This window comes from Sus scrofa, chromosome 3, assembly GCF_054392235.1.
Source record: "Sus scrofa isolate SSC_HxYL_T2T_F1_AM1 chromosome 3, Sscrofa_HxYL_maternal_Yorkshire_Landrace_v2.0, whole genome shotgun sequence".
Taxonomy (NCBI): domain Eukaryota; kingdom Metazoa; phylum Chordata; class Mammalia; order Artiodactyla; family Suidae; genus Sus; species Sus scrofa.
Genome location: NC_139385.1, coordinates 59126250 through 59139869, shown reverse-complemented (window position 1 = coordinate 59139869; position 13620 = coordinate 59126250). Strand labels below are relative to the sequence as shown.

At 46.0% G+C, this 13620-nt stretch overlaps 1 protein-coding gene across 7 annotated transcripts in view; it reads left to right on the top strand.

Annotated features, from left to right (window-relative positions):
* SH3RF3 (SH3 domain containing ring finger 3) overlaps positions 1-13620 on the top strand; it is a 206219-nt gene that overhangs the window by 108273 nt on the left and 84326 nt on the right. For 6 of the 7 annotated variants that reach the window (XR_014841235.1, XR_014841237.1, XR_014841236.1 and 3 more), the window contains exon 3: positions 8602-8697. The exons of the other annotated variant lie outside the window; for it this stretch is intronic. Coding sequence is in view for 2 of the 6 variants with exons in the window: in XM_021087102.2 (XP_020942761.1) it covers positions 8602-8697 (96 nt within the window). In the remaining 4 variants the exon portion in view is untranslated. The remainder of the gene's footprint in view (positions 1-8601; positions 8698-13620) is intronic. 7 annotated transcript variants of the gene reach the window in all.

Sequence of the window (13620 nt, the reverse complement as noted above, 5' to 3'; positions counted from 1 at the left end):
TCTTTTGCAGATATTTTCACAAGCATAACTTGTCTTTTTGTTCTTTTGATTGTGTCTTTCACAGTGAAGAAAATTTTAATTCTAATGAAGTCTAGCTTATCAATTCTTTCTTTCATGGACCAACCTTTGATATTCTATTCAAAAGTCATCACTAAACCCAAGGTGGTCTAGATTTTCTTCTATGTTATCTTCTAAGAGTTTTATAGTTTTGCATTTTACATTTAGATCTATCCTCCTTTTGTAGTTAATTTTTGTGAAGGATGTAAGGTCTGTGTCTAGATTCCTTTTTTTTTTTTTTTCATCATGTGGATGTCCAGTGGTCTGGCACCATTCGTTGAAGAGACTGTCTTTGCTTCATTTTAGTGCCTTTGCTCCTTCATCAAAGATCAGTTGACTACATTCATGTGAGTCTGTATCTGGGCTCTCTATTATGTTCCATTGGTCTATTTTTATATCCTATTGTTAATCCTACACTGTCTTCCGTACTGTAACTTTATAGTAAGTCTTGAATTTGGACAATGTCAGTCTTTGTTCTTTACTTTCAATGTTGAGTTGGCTCTTCTGGGCCTTTTGTCTCTCTGTGTGAAGTTCAGAAGCAATTTGTCAATATCTGCAAAAAATCTTGCTGAGATTTTGATTGGGATTGCACTGAATCTAGAAGTTGAGGAAAACAGTATCGAGTCATCCTTCCCATGAACATAGAACATCTATTTACTTACTTTGTCTTTGATTTTATTTGTCATTTTTACCTCTTACAGCTTTTGTGCTTTTTTTTTTTAAGATTTATACCTGTTTCATTTTTTTAGGTGTTAATGTAAGTGGTATTATTATTTTTAATGTCAAATTCCACTTGTTCATCGCTGGTATATAGAAAAACATTTAACTTTCATAAATTAACCTTACATACTAAACCTTTCTATAATTGCTTATTGGTTGTAGTTTTTTGTTGATTCTTTCAGATTTTTTATGTAAAAAATTATGTTATCTCCAAACAAAGACAGTTTTTTTTTTTCTCCAATCTGTAATACCTTTTCTTTCCTTTTCTTATCTTATTGCATTAGCTGGAATGTTGACTATGATATTGAAAGGCTATGATTAGAGGGGATATCTTTGCCTTGTCCCTGGTCTTAGAAAAGGCTTCCTCTTTTTCTTCATTAAGTATGATGTTAGCTGAAGGATTTTGTAAATGTTCTTTTTCTAGCTGAGGAAAGTTACTCTTTTTCTGATTTTCTAAGGTTTTTTTTTTTTTTAAATCATGAATTGGTGTTTGATTTTGTCAAATTCTTTTTCTGCATCTCATAATGTGAGGATGTGATTTTTCTGCTTTAGCTTGTTGATGCGATGTGTTACAGTAATTGATTTTTGAATGCTAAACCAGCCTCGCAACCAGGATAAATCCCAGTTGATCATGGTGTACAATTCTTTCTATACTTGTTTGATTCAACTTGCTAATATTTTTGTGGAGGATTTTTACAGCTATGCTCATGAGAGACATTGTAGTTTCCTTTGCCTACTGTGTCTTTGTCTAGTTTGTGTTATTATAGTGCTGGTCTCACAGAATGAGTTAGGAAGTAGTCTGTCCCTCTGCTTCTGTCTTTGGTAGAACTCACGAGTGAACCCATCTGGGTCTGGTGCTTTCTGTTTTGGAAGTTGATTATTGATTCAAGTTCTTCAATAAATACAAGCCTATTCAGATTGCCTCTTTCATCTTGTGTGAGCTTTGGCAGATTGTGTCCTAAAAGAAATTGGTCCATTTTATTTATTAAATTTGTGGGTATAGAATTGTTCATAGTATTTATTATCCTTTTACTGTTCATGGGGTCTATGGTAATGTCCCCTCTTTCATTACTGATGTGAGTAATTGGTGTTACTTGGTTATCTGGGTTAGAAGCTGAATTGATTTTACTGATCTTTTGAAATAACCAGCTCTTCATTTTCTTGATTGTTTTTCCCTATTGATTTCATGTTTTCAACTTCATTGATTTCCTCTCTAGTTTTTATTATTTCTTTTCTTCTGCTTACTTTGGATTGAATTTGTTCTTCTCTTTTAGTTTCCTAAGGTGGAAGCTGGGCTATTGAGTCTGGATCTTCTTTTCTGATATGTGCATTCAGTTTTATAAATTTACCTTTAAGCACTTCTTTCACTGCAGCTGACAAATTTTGACAAACTGTGCTTTTATTTTCATTTATTTTAAAATATTTTTAAAAAGTTTCTCTTGATATTTCTCCTTTGAAGCAAATGCTGTTAAAATTCTGTTAATTTCTATGTATTTTGGAATTTTCCAGTTATCTTCCTGATACTGATTTCTACTTTAATTTCATCATGGTCTGAGACAGACATTGTATGGTTTCTGTTCTTTTAACATTGTTGAGGTGTGTTTTATTTAACATTGTTGAGGTGTGTTTTATGGCCCAGAATATGATCTGTCTTTGTGAATGTTTCATGTGAGCTTGAGGAGAATGTATATTTTGCTATTGCTGGATGAAGTGGTCCAAAGATGTCAGTGATAACAAGTTGATTGATGGTGTTGTGTCCTTACTGATTTTCTGCCTGCTGGATCTGTCTGTTTCTGATAGTGGGGCATTGAAGTCTCCAATTTATAATAGTGGATTCATCTGTGTCTCCTTGTAGTTCTGTTAGTTTTTGCCTCACGTATTTGACACTCCATTTGTAGGTGCATACATGTGGGATTCTTAGAGCATTGACACTTTATCATTGTATAATGCCCCTCTTTATCCTGATGACTTTGCTTGCTCTGAAGTCTGCTTGATCTGAAATTAATATAGCTCTTCTTGCTTTCGTTTGATTAGGGTGAGCATGTTTGTCTTTCTTTATCCCTTTACTCTTAATTTATATGTATCTTTGTATTTAAAGTGGGTTTCTTGTAGGTGATACAAAGTTTGTTGATGCCCCCCAACAATCTGTCTTTCACTTTCTCCATTTAGACTATTGCTATTTAAAGTAATTACTGACATTGTTGGATTAATATTTATTACATTTGTTCCTGTTTTCTCCATTTCTTGTCTTTGATTTTTCTTCCTATTTTTGTTTTCTCCCCCTTTTTTGCCTTTTTCAGTTTTTTATTTTTAAAAAGTTTTATTAAAATATAGTTGATTTACAATATTGTGATAATTTCTGCTGTTCAACAGAGTGATTCAGTTATACATGTACACACATCCATTCTTTTTCAGATTCTTTTCCCTTATAGATGATCACAGAATATTGGGTAGAGTGCCCTGTGCTATATAGAGCAGGTCACCATTTGGTGGGTGCCTTTTGCAGTTTTAATTGATCAGTTTATATGACTGCATTTTTCTCCCCTGTCTTAGCATATCGGTTAGACCTTAAAAATTTTGTTAGTGGTTTCCTTGGAAATTGTAATACACATTTACAACTAATCCAGGTCCACTTTCAAATAACACTATACTGTTTCACAGGTAGTGCAGGTGCCTTATAACAACAAAGGAATCCTTTTTTTTTTTTTTTGTCTTTTGTCTTTTTGTTGTTGTTGTTGTTGCTATTTCTTGGGCCGCTCCCACAGCATATGGAGGTTCCCAGGCTAGGGGTTGAATCGGAGCTGTAGCCACCGGCCTACGCCAGAGCCACAACAACGCGGGATCCGAGCCGCGTCTGCAACCTACACCACAGCTCACGGCAACGCCGGATCGTTAACCCACTGAGCAAGGGCAGGGACCGAACCCGCAACCTCATGGTTCCTAGTCGGATTCGTTAACCACTGCGCCACGACGGGAACTCCAACAACAAAGGAATCCTAATTCCTTCTTCCTGTCCATTGTGTCACTGATATTAATCATTTAACTTATGTATAAACATATATATAGTATTTATATATAAGTTATGTACATAGGCATACATAATCAAATACATTGTTGCTGTTATTATTTTGAAGAAACCATTATTCATTAGATTAATTAAGAATAAGGAAGTTTTTATTTTACCTTCACTATTCCTCCTCCAGTCTTCTTTCTTTATGTAGAGTCAAGGTTTTGATCTACATAACTTTTCTTCTCTTTAAAAACTTCTTTTAACATATCTTGCAAGGCAGGTTTATTACCTTCTTTTTTTTTTTTTTTTTTTTTGTCTCAAAAAGTTTATTTCTCCCTCACTATTGAAGGATAATTTTGCAGGGTATAGGATTCTCAGTCATTATTGTGTCAAATATTTCTTTGTTCCTTTTTTCCTTTTTCTCCTTCGTATATTCCCATTATGTGTATATTTTACCTCTTGTAGTTATCTCACTGGTTTTGGATATTTTGTTTTGTTCTGTATTTTCATTTAAGTTTTTTTTTTTTTTTTTAGTTTTTGTTCTCTTCACCTTACAGGTTTGGAGGTTTCTACTGAGGCATCTTTAAGCTTTCCTCAGCTATGTGAAATCTACTGTTGAGCCTATCAAGGGCATTTATTTTAGCTACAGTGTTTTGATCTCTAGCATTTCCTTTTGTTTTGTGTTTTTTCTTGGACTCACCATCTCTCCATTTACATTACCTACATATTCTTTTTTTCTTCCCCCAGAGCTGCACCTGCAACATATGGAGGTTCCTAGGCTATGGGTTGAATAGGAGCTGCAGCTGCAGGCCTATGCCACAGCCACAGCAATGCAGGATCCAAGCTGCATCTGTGACCTACACCATAGCCTGCAGCAACACCAGATCTTTAACTTACTGAGCAAAGCCAGAGATCAAACCTGCTTTATCATGGACACTGGGTTGGGTTCTTAACCTGCTGAGCCACAACAGGAACTCCTAGTTACCTATTCTGAAATACCTAATCTTCTGTCTACTTTGTTAGAGCCCTTGATGTATTAATCATAGTTAAGTCCCCCCTCCCTTTTTTTTTTCAATTTTCAAAAAAATTTTAAACTTTTTTGTTTTTTTAGGGCCACACTTATGGCATATGGAAATTCCCAGGCTAGGTGTTGAATCAGAGCTGTAGCTGCTGGCCTATGCCACAGTCAAGCAACGTGGGATCCAAGCCGCATCTGCCACCTATGCCACAGCTCATGGCAACACCAGATCCTTAACCCACTGGGTGAGACCAGGGATCGAGGCGGAATCCTCATGGATACTAGTTGGATTCGTTACCACTGAGCCACGATGGGAACTCCCTAAATCCCCATTTGATAACTTTAACATTCCTGCCAGATCTGAGTTTGGTTCTGATGCTTACTCTGTCTCTTCAAACTCTACACTGCCTTTTAGGACATGTAGTAATTTTTTTTTGGATAGTCATTCCTGATGTAGGTAAAAGAAGCTGCTTTAAATCGGCCTTTGGTGACATGGGGAGGGGGGAGGGGGGAGGGAGGAGAAGTGTTCTGTAGCCTATGACCCTGTTTTTAGGGCCCCATCTTCTAAGGAGCTCTGCCTCCAACGTGTTTGCATCCCCAGTTTCTCCTCCTCCTTAGGTATAGGACAGGGCGGCTGGAATGGGCTGCAGGTGGGTGTGGTATTGGTGGACATGCCACAATTTATCTAACCAACCCTCTTTGGCTCTGTCTGCATTTGTCTCTAGTTGTTCTTTAGTTGAACAAACACCGAAATGAACAGTTGTGATGAATCTCCTTAGGAGAGTCGCAGATCAGTGGGTATGAAGGCTCTCATGTTTGATGGAACTTCCCAAACTGCCGCCATGAATTTATAACACCACCAGATATGCTCAAATACCTGTTGCTTTCACTGCTGGCCCACCTGTGAGCTGGCTCAAGTCCATCCCTATTAATCTGAATAACAAAGAACAGAGAAGGGATGAGGATTTTCTTATCTCAAATCATAATTTTTTTTAATATAGTCAGATATCACACTTATTTAAAGTGGCATTTGGTTTTTCTTCCTTTTTGTGATTTGCCTAACTTGTACCCCTGGCCTGTTTTTCTTGTAAGGAAAAGTATTGTCTTTTTCCTGCTGTGTCTCTTAAGTCCTTGTCTCCAGTATGTCTTGCATGTCTTTTTCTAGAATATTTGCCTTTTTGTTTTGCTCTTGTAGTTTTTAACATAAAGAATTTAATTTTTCTGTAACCAGAAAAATTTTTCTGTAACAAAGGTTATTTACTTCTTAAGACAATCCCAACTCAACAATAAACACCTATTCATATTTTCATCCTGGACATTCAAAGGTTTTTTTCCCTTACATTCAAGTGTTTCATACTTACAGAATTAGTTTTGACATACACAGTGAATTAGAGAACTAACTTAATTTTTTGATAATTAGCCAATTTTAATTACATTTTCTAGCTGGTTATTGCTGGTAGATGGGATAACCAATAATTTTCATGTATTTATTTTACAGTTAGCAGCCTCTCTCAAATTCTTCCTTATTCCAATTTTTAGTTGATACTGTTTTTCTATGTAAAAAATCATGTTTTTTTTTCCCCCAGTATTTATACCTTCCATTTTCTTTGATTTCTATGGCTCTAATTTCTAGATCAATCTCAAATAATAGTGTGAATGTTATGGTAGTTTCTATATATATATATATTTTTTTTTTACCAAAATTTACCTTGTATTTTTTTTTCTTCTTTTTTTTTTTTTTTTTTTTTTTTTGGTCTTTTGTCTTTTTAGGGCTGCACCCGTGATATATGGAGATTCCCAGACTAGGGGTCTAATCAGAGCTGTTGCTGCTGGCCTACGCCACAGCCACAGCAATGCCAGATCTGAGCCACAGAAACCCCAGCTCACGGCAATGCCAGATTCTTAACCCACTGAGCGAGGCCAGGGATTGAACCCACAACCTCATGGTTCCTAGTTGGATTCATTTCTGCTGCACCACAACAGGAACTCCCTTTTTATTTTTATTTTTATTTTTTTCTTTTTACAGCCGCACCTGCGGCATATGGAAGTTCCTGGGCTAGGGACTGGATTGGAACTACACATGCAGGCCTACACCACAGCCAAGGCAACACTGGATCTGAGCTGCATCTGCAACCTATGCCACCGCTTGTGTGTAACCCACTGAGCGAGGCCAGGGATCGAACCCACATCTAATACTAATTGGGTCCTTAACCCACTGAGCCACAATGGGAACTCCATCTTTTTAGTGTTTATTTTTATAAAATTAAATCTTTTTCATTTTGTTGTTGCAGAAACTCTGGCTTATAGGAAGCTTTCAGTTACCGTTCCCTCTGCCCTGTTGGTGATGTCTCAGAGGCTGCCCCATGGCTGACTCTGGGCAGAGAGGATCATGGGCACAGGGCTCTCCTGATTGTGAACTTGATGTAAGATAAACAAGGTGCCCTCTCTGTTCATCCTCCTCAAGCCAGTCGGCCGCTTAGGCCCTGATGGTTATCAGGAAAGCACCCCCTGTAAGGACCAAGCACTGACCATACGGAAACCCTAGTGGGTATCATCCTGCAGCCAAGAACCAGCTACTCTGTAATGTGTGAAAGGCTGCTGTTGCCTCACAGTGTCAGTTGCGATTTTCTGGACTGTATCCACTGGAAAAAGAAATGTTCTAAAGTCATACATCCCTTTTTATTTGGCATTTGTTTAAGCTGGAGAACTGGGGGTGAGGACCTGGGGAACAAGGGGTGCAGTTGGCCCTGCATGGTTCCCTCTGCTCCTAGGAGGCCAGAGATTTGGGGGGCCCATGGGGAACCCCCAACCCCACCCCCCGTGCAGACTCTCATTCTGATCTCTCCCTCCCATGTCCTCTGGGAGGCGCGTTCAGCTCCCACTGCCTCACCCCCAACAAGCTCCATTCACAGGGGAGTGGCTTCGTGTCAGCCAGGCCATTGGCGTCACACATCCCTCTGACCCTGAGAGGCCACGCCCCCGCATTACTGCCTCACACGAAGGTGTTGTGGGCCCTTGGGCAGGCTGGTGGAACATTCAGCCCCAGGTAGGCCCCGGTCTCCAGGGAGACCCTGAGGGACAAACACAGGCATTTTGTTGTGTGGGGCAGGTTGGATGGTTAGGCCAACATTCTGGGGCGGGTCCACTGGCTCCTGTGTGGCACAACTTGGCCAGCCCCCAGCTCACGCTGCTGCCCTGCCACCCCTCTCCTCGTGCTCTCTCCCCATTGTTAGTTGTCATTCACTGTGGCTCCAGGCACCTGTGGGGGCACCAGACCCATGCTCCCTCACTGGCCACCTGTCTGCCTGCTTGACGTCCCTCCTTCCTCCTGCCTGTGCTCACCTTCTCCCTCCATCCTGGGTCTCCTCTGGTCTGAGAGGGCTTTAAGAAGGTTGTTAAGAGCTTCATGCATCCATGACTGTAAATAAATGCTATTGGATTGGGTCATATTTTGTGCTTTGATGGAGCCAGAAACTTAGAAAGTTTTATGCTTAGTTGACTTTATGGAAAACAATTTTATTCATAAATGAATATTAGGAACACAGATTTTTAAATACTAACTATACTGTGAATTGCCACAGACTTCCATTGGAGGATCTTTGCAGCTAAAGTCGCAATGTGAGAGGCAGAGAGCTCCTGGGTGCAGATAGGGAAGTGGATCTTTTTCATGTCGGATCTTGGAACAAGCCATCGCTTAGGGTCTTTCCTTAGCTTCAGAGATGCTAACCAGTCTCTTGGTTCTGTTTTTGTATCTTTTTCTGTGTGTGTCCCTGTCTTGCCTACATGGGGATTCCAGGATGAGGTCCTGACTGTCATCAGAAGAGTGGATGACAACTGGGCAGAGGGAATGCTGGGAGACAAGGTGGGGATCTTCCCCCTCCTGTATGTGGAGGTAAGGCTGCACCCTCAGACTCATCCCCTCCTGTAGGTGGAGTTGAGGCCATGCCCCCAGACCCACCCCTCCCATAGGTGGAGGTGAGGCCCTGCCCTGGCCCTCTCTTGCCCTTTGCTGTTTGCCTCACCAGACTGAGAGTAACCTGACCTTGGAGCCCCTCCTCTAAGGAAAAAGAGGTTACCCCACAGTCATCAGCGTCAAATGGGGACAGCCTGTGGGTTTTATTCCACACAGAGGGTGTAAGAATGGCCTTGGTCTCTGGGTGTGGTCTGCCCACCTGTCTGCCCCTCATCTCACCTCCGATGAGGCAGAGCCCTGCAGACCTTCCCTACTTCTCAGGAGTCTCGGGCCCAGCCCCATTTTTCAGAGACTCTCCCAGGTTGTGCTGCCTTTGTCCCCCAAACCCCAGGAGACAAGGTCTTGTACCCGGAGACCGCCTTTCCTTGAGACTCCGTGAACACTGAGGGAACATTGAGGCTCCTGGAACTCCGGGTTGAGGGCAGCTGGTCAGTTGCAGGTCCCTGGAGTGGAGAGGTTTCGGGCTCATTTGAGGCCTGCGGTTTCCTGCCTTTTTTGTGTGACCAAGAAGCCTAGGTTTCCAGTGAGGAGTTACAGGCAGTGGCCCAGCGGGGCCTGTTCAGAACCTTTGACCTTTAAACCCCTGGTACCATGGGCTGTGTGTCTGCTGTTTGTCAGCATACATCCGCATGTGTAAGTCCCCAGACTGACCACCCACTCCACCTGTGCTCCACTCTGTCACCCTAACAGTCCTCAGCCAGTGCATGCACCCCAAACCCTCTGAGGAGTCCTCATCCAGCTTCTCAGCAGCCCCTGTGGGAACACCAAGCGCACCCCAGCTTGACAGATGAACCAGCAGACTTAGCCTCAGTCCCAGCCCCCAGGGTCCCCACCCAGAATTTGTAGTCCCCCAGCTCAGGGCAGGGCTATGCATGGTGTGGGGACTTGGCCTGCTTTGCCCCAGCTGAGTTCTGTGGGCCAGTGGCTTCCATTCCCTGCAGGGTGAAGTCCACTCACTGGGCGGGGGTGTCCAGGGCCGTCTATGGTTTAGCCTCAGCTGTTTTTCCAGCCTCATCCCAGCCCTTTGCTCCCCTTTCCCTGAATCTCTTGCACCTGTGGTTGTCACACGTACTCTGGGTGAGCTGCCCAGCAGATCCTGAGAGCTCCCACCAGTGTCCACACACACATGCATGCTCTCTGGTACACTTGTGGGAGCACACATGTGTCCATCCATGTGTGCACATGCTCTCTGGTACACTTGTGAGGGCACACACGTGCCCATCTGTGTGCACACACTGCTCTCTGGTATACTCGGGACACACATGTCTAACCATGTGCACACATGCTTTCTCGTATACTCGGGACACACGTGCCCACCTGTGTGCACATACACTCTCTGCCCCCACCCCACCAGGGCCACAGTCCCCAGCACCTTCAGCCTCATTTGTGCATTTGCTTCAACACTGGGAGGTGGGCTTCTCCATCCTGCCGCTTAAGACCCAAGAACTCAACGCGATAAACCAGGCGTGGAGAGTCTGAGCTCTTTGGTCAGTGGGACCTCTTCCCAGGCTGACTCATGCTGGGCCACTCAAGGCAGCACAGGGACATTCCTAGGAGCCTGTCGCCATGCCCCAGACTGAGATGCCATTGCAGTGGGACGGATACTGGAGCCGGATGTACACGTGGCAGAGAAAAGGAAAAGGCTACATTCAAAAGTGTGGATACATCTCATAGACAAACTTTTGGAAGGAGCCAGAGAGAAAAGAGTGAGCCTGCTCCCTGCTCTCCTAGAAGTTCAGGAGCAGCAGAATTTGCCCCACCCCTGACCAAAGAGGGAGGCTGGGCCAGGCGGCTTGGTTAACACCTGTGCTGTTCTCTTTGAAGTGCACATTAAGCTAAGAAAATGTTTTGTATGGAATTCAGGCAAGTAACAGTGCCTCCTGCAGAAGGCCAAGTGGCCCAGGGCTCCCCTTCCCTGGAAGGACCTTGGGCATGGTCAGGGAGAGCCTGGGCGAGGGCAGGAAAACCAGTCAGCGGGGCTGCCTGAGGCCCTCGTGCTTCAGGCACACTCTGCTGAGAGCCACAGGTCTGCGCCCCCCAGATCCTGGTTGCCTGGGCCCTGGAGAGGGTCCTCAAGACACTCCTGGAGGGTATGGGGGCTCCTGCCTGTTGGGGAGATGGCTCGGATCGTCAGTGTTGGAAAATGAGACACATGAACACAGGAAGATCCCGACGAGGCTTTTTACTTCCGCAGAAGGGTGCAGGTACTCAAAAAGCATGGGTACTCAAAAAGCACACACAAAGAAGAAAAGGCCCTCCCTATTTTTCCCTAATGCAGGTGATGTACCTGTCCCCTTCCCATTGGCCAGGTCAGGGCACATGTTCTTCTTGGTTGGCTAATTTGAAACAAATTGTTACTGGAAGCAGAGGGGAAAAGGGGGAGGGTGTCACAGGAGTTTCAGCCGAAACTGGAGCAAAATGGAGTAACCAAGATTTTCTTTGATAGAAAAGACATTATGTTACTTTCCACACACCTGCCCCTCTGCCCTCAGCATGGCCTCCTTCCCCCTCGCACAGCTCCTCCCAGGCTGGGGCTGGGCTTCTCCCAGAAACGGTGACCTGAGCTGCCCCATCCTGCACCTTCCCAGGCAGGGCTCCAGCCACACAGCACCTGGCCCCCCACCACCGCCCTTGGGTTCCTGGCCGTAGCCACAGCCTCAGATGTTCTGAACAGACTCTTGGACATCAGCAGCTGCTGAAGAAGGAGGCTCTGGAGGGGGATTTTCTAAGATCCACTCACCGTGTGTGTCCCATTGCATATTGAAGTGGAATTGACTCGCCCTCACCCGGCCTCTGGGGCATTCCATGTGGGCTGCAGAGCTCAGACTGTCTTCCCTCCAGGAGGGAGCTGGGCCTGTCATCAGAGCACGGTTCAGGGTGGGGTTTACCCTGAAGACATAGCTCAGTCTTCGGTTATGCTCCTCGCAGGGCTGCTTTTTAGGAGCTGTTCTCCGTTCTCCGGCTCTGCAGCTGTGGTTTGAGGGGGCAGGCGTGGGGCATGAGACTGCTTGGGCCCTGCGGTGCTGGCCGGCTGTGATGCCTGACCAAGGAGGACCTTTTGGGAGTGGACTAGAGACGCTTCATCCTCTCCCACCCCAGGGGGCTCTTCTACAGGGCTCGCCTGGCAGGCACCCGGGCACACATGGGTTAAACTCAGAGCTGGCCTGGCTCCTGCTGTTTTCTGAGCAGGCATCCTGTCTCCTCCAGAAGTGTCCATATGTCTGGCTCACTGTGGAAATCCTCCTCTCACCACGTTCTCCTCAACTACTGGCTGCATCCACAGCAGAGCTTGGGCTGCTGGTCCTGGGGGCAGGCACCTCCCCCAACCCAGACTCTCCCACTGCCTTCCCAGCCTCTCCATCCAGGAGCCTGCTTCCTCTCCTCGTTCCTACTGCTCAGGGATGGGCACATCCAGCAGCACCTCTACAGTGGGACCAACAGCACAGCTCACAGTCCCCTGCCCACCAGTCAGGTGTCACTCAGGATGGAGGGGAGCAGGCTGGGTCACACTTAGCCTCAGAGGCCAAACCCACATGTGACTGGACTTCCCTTCTGGGCTCTGGTTTTTGAGGGTTTGGGATCTGGTGCCAAAACTTCACACTGAACTTTCACAACACCTGTCAGCCACAGGGGGTTTTGGCCTCCCCCGAACACCCGAGAAACTGTGCGGGGGCTGCCTGATGAATGTCTGAGTGCACATTGGCCAGGTTGGAAGACAGAGGCAGGATGGAGATTTGGGGTCTTTGGCACATAGACGGGACAACCACAGGGGTGGGTGCATGTCCCCATTCTTGCCCTGCACCTGCTGCCCCCTCTCCCGCTGGTCTGTTTTCCTCACTGTAACTGAAGCTGTTTCTCTCACACCCGCCCCTTCCCACCCCCCAGCTGGGGCTCCACTGCCTACAGGGTGTGATGGGACATGTCACCTTCCTGCCTGCGTCCCAGCCCCTGTGTCCCTCTCCCTGAGCGCAGATGCCAGGCTCCCCGGGGTTTACCGCTCCTTTTCTAAGCTTGTGGCCTTGGTGCCAGGAGCCTGCACCCTTGCTCACCTTTGGAAACTCAGTCCCCTGCCTCCACGAAGCCATCCTGAGCCCTGCTCCTGGCTGTTTCCAGCCTCTTTCCTGGCTTCCACTGACCCTGATCCTGTGTTCGTTCCTGGTGCCCCCCCTGCTTGGTACTTGTTCAAGTGCTTGATGCAGCCCAACAGCTGGGGCCAGTTTTTGGATTCAGTAGAAGGCAGGGATCGTGCAGAGCCAGATGCTTTGGAGATTTTGGGGGGCAGACTGAGGCAGAAGAGGTGCCAGACTAGTTAACTGGAAAAAGGACGAGCCTAGGCCGGCTGCCTGGATGTGGAGGGAGATGCGGTTGCCTGGATCCCAGCATCAGACTTTGGCCACCCCCGCCCCCTGGGCCTCCCTTGGGCTCTGCCCCCACATCTCCTCCCCCTGAGACCCCACCCCTGTGGTCAGTGGGCTGCAGCTTCCTCTGTCCCAGGACACTTTGAAGGGGGATGGGAACCCCTTTGTCCTGCTTCCTGACCTCACTGTGCCTGGAGCCCCCCCACCCTCTCCCTCCACACCCCCTTGATGAGACCTGGTTTGATGCCTCAGCAGGCAAGGTTTCCTTCAGCTCCCACTGAGCTTGATCGGGGACCCAGGTGTGGGAATCATGACATGTCTGCTTGGCCCCAGAGCTCAAGCGAGGCCACAGAGCAGGAACCGTGATAGGTGACAGGAGATAGGTGAGTGTAGCTTGCGAAGAGGCAGATGGGCCAGAGCTAGGGGTCACGATGGGAGAGGCCCAGGACCACTAGGTGCGAGGGGCTGGAAGGAAGTTAGGGGG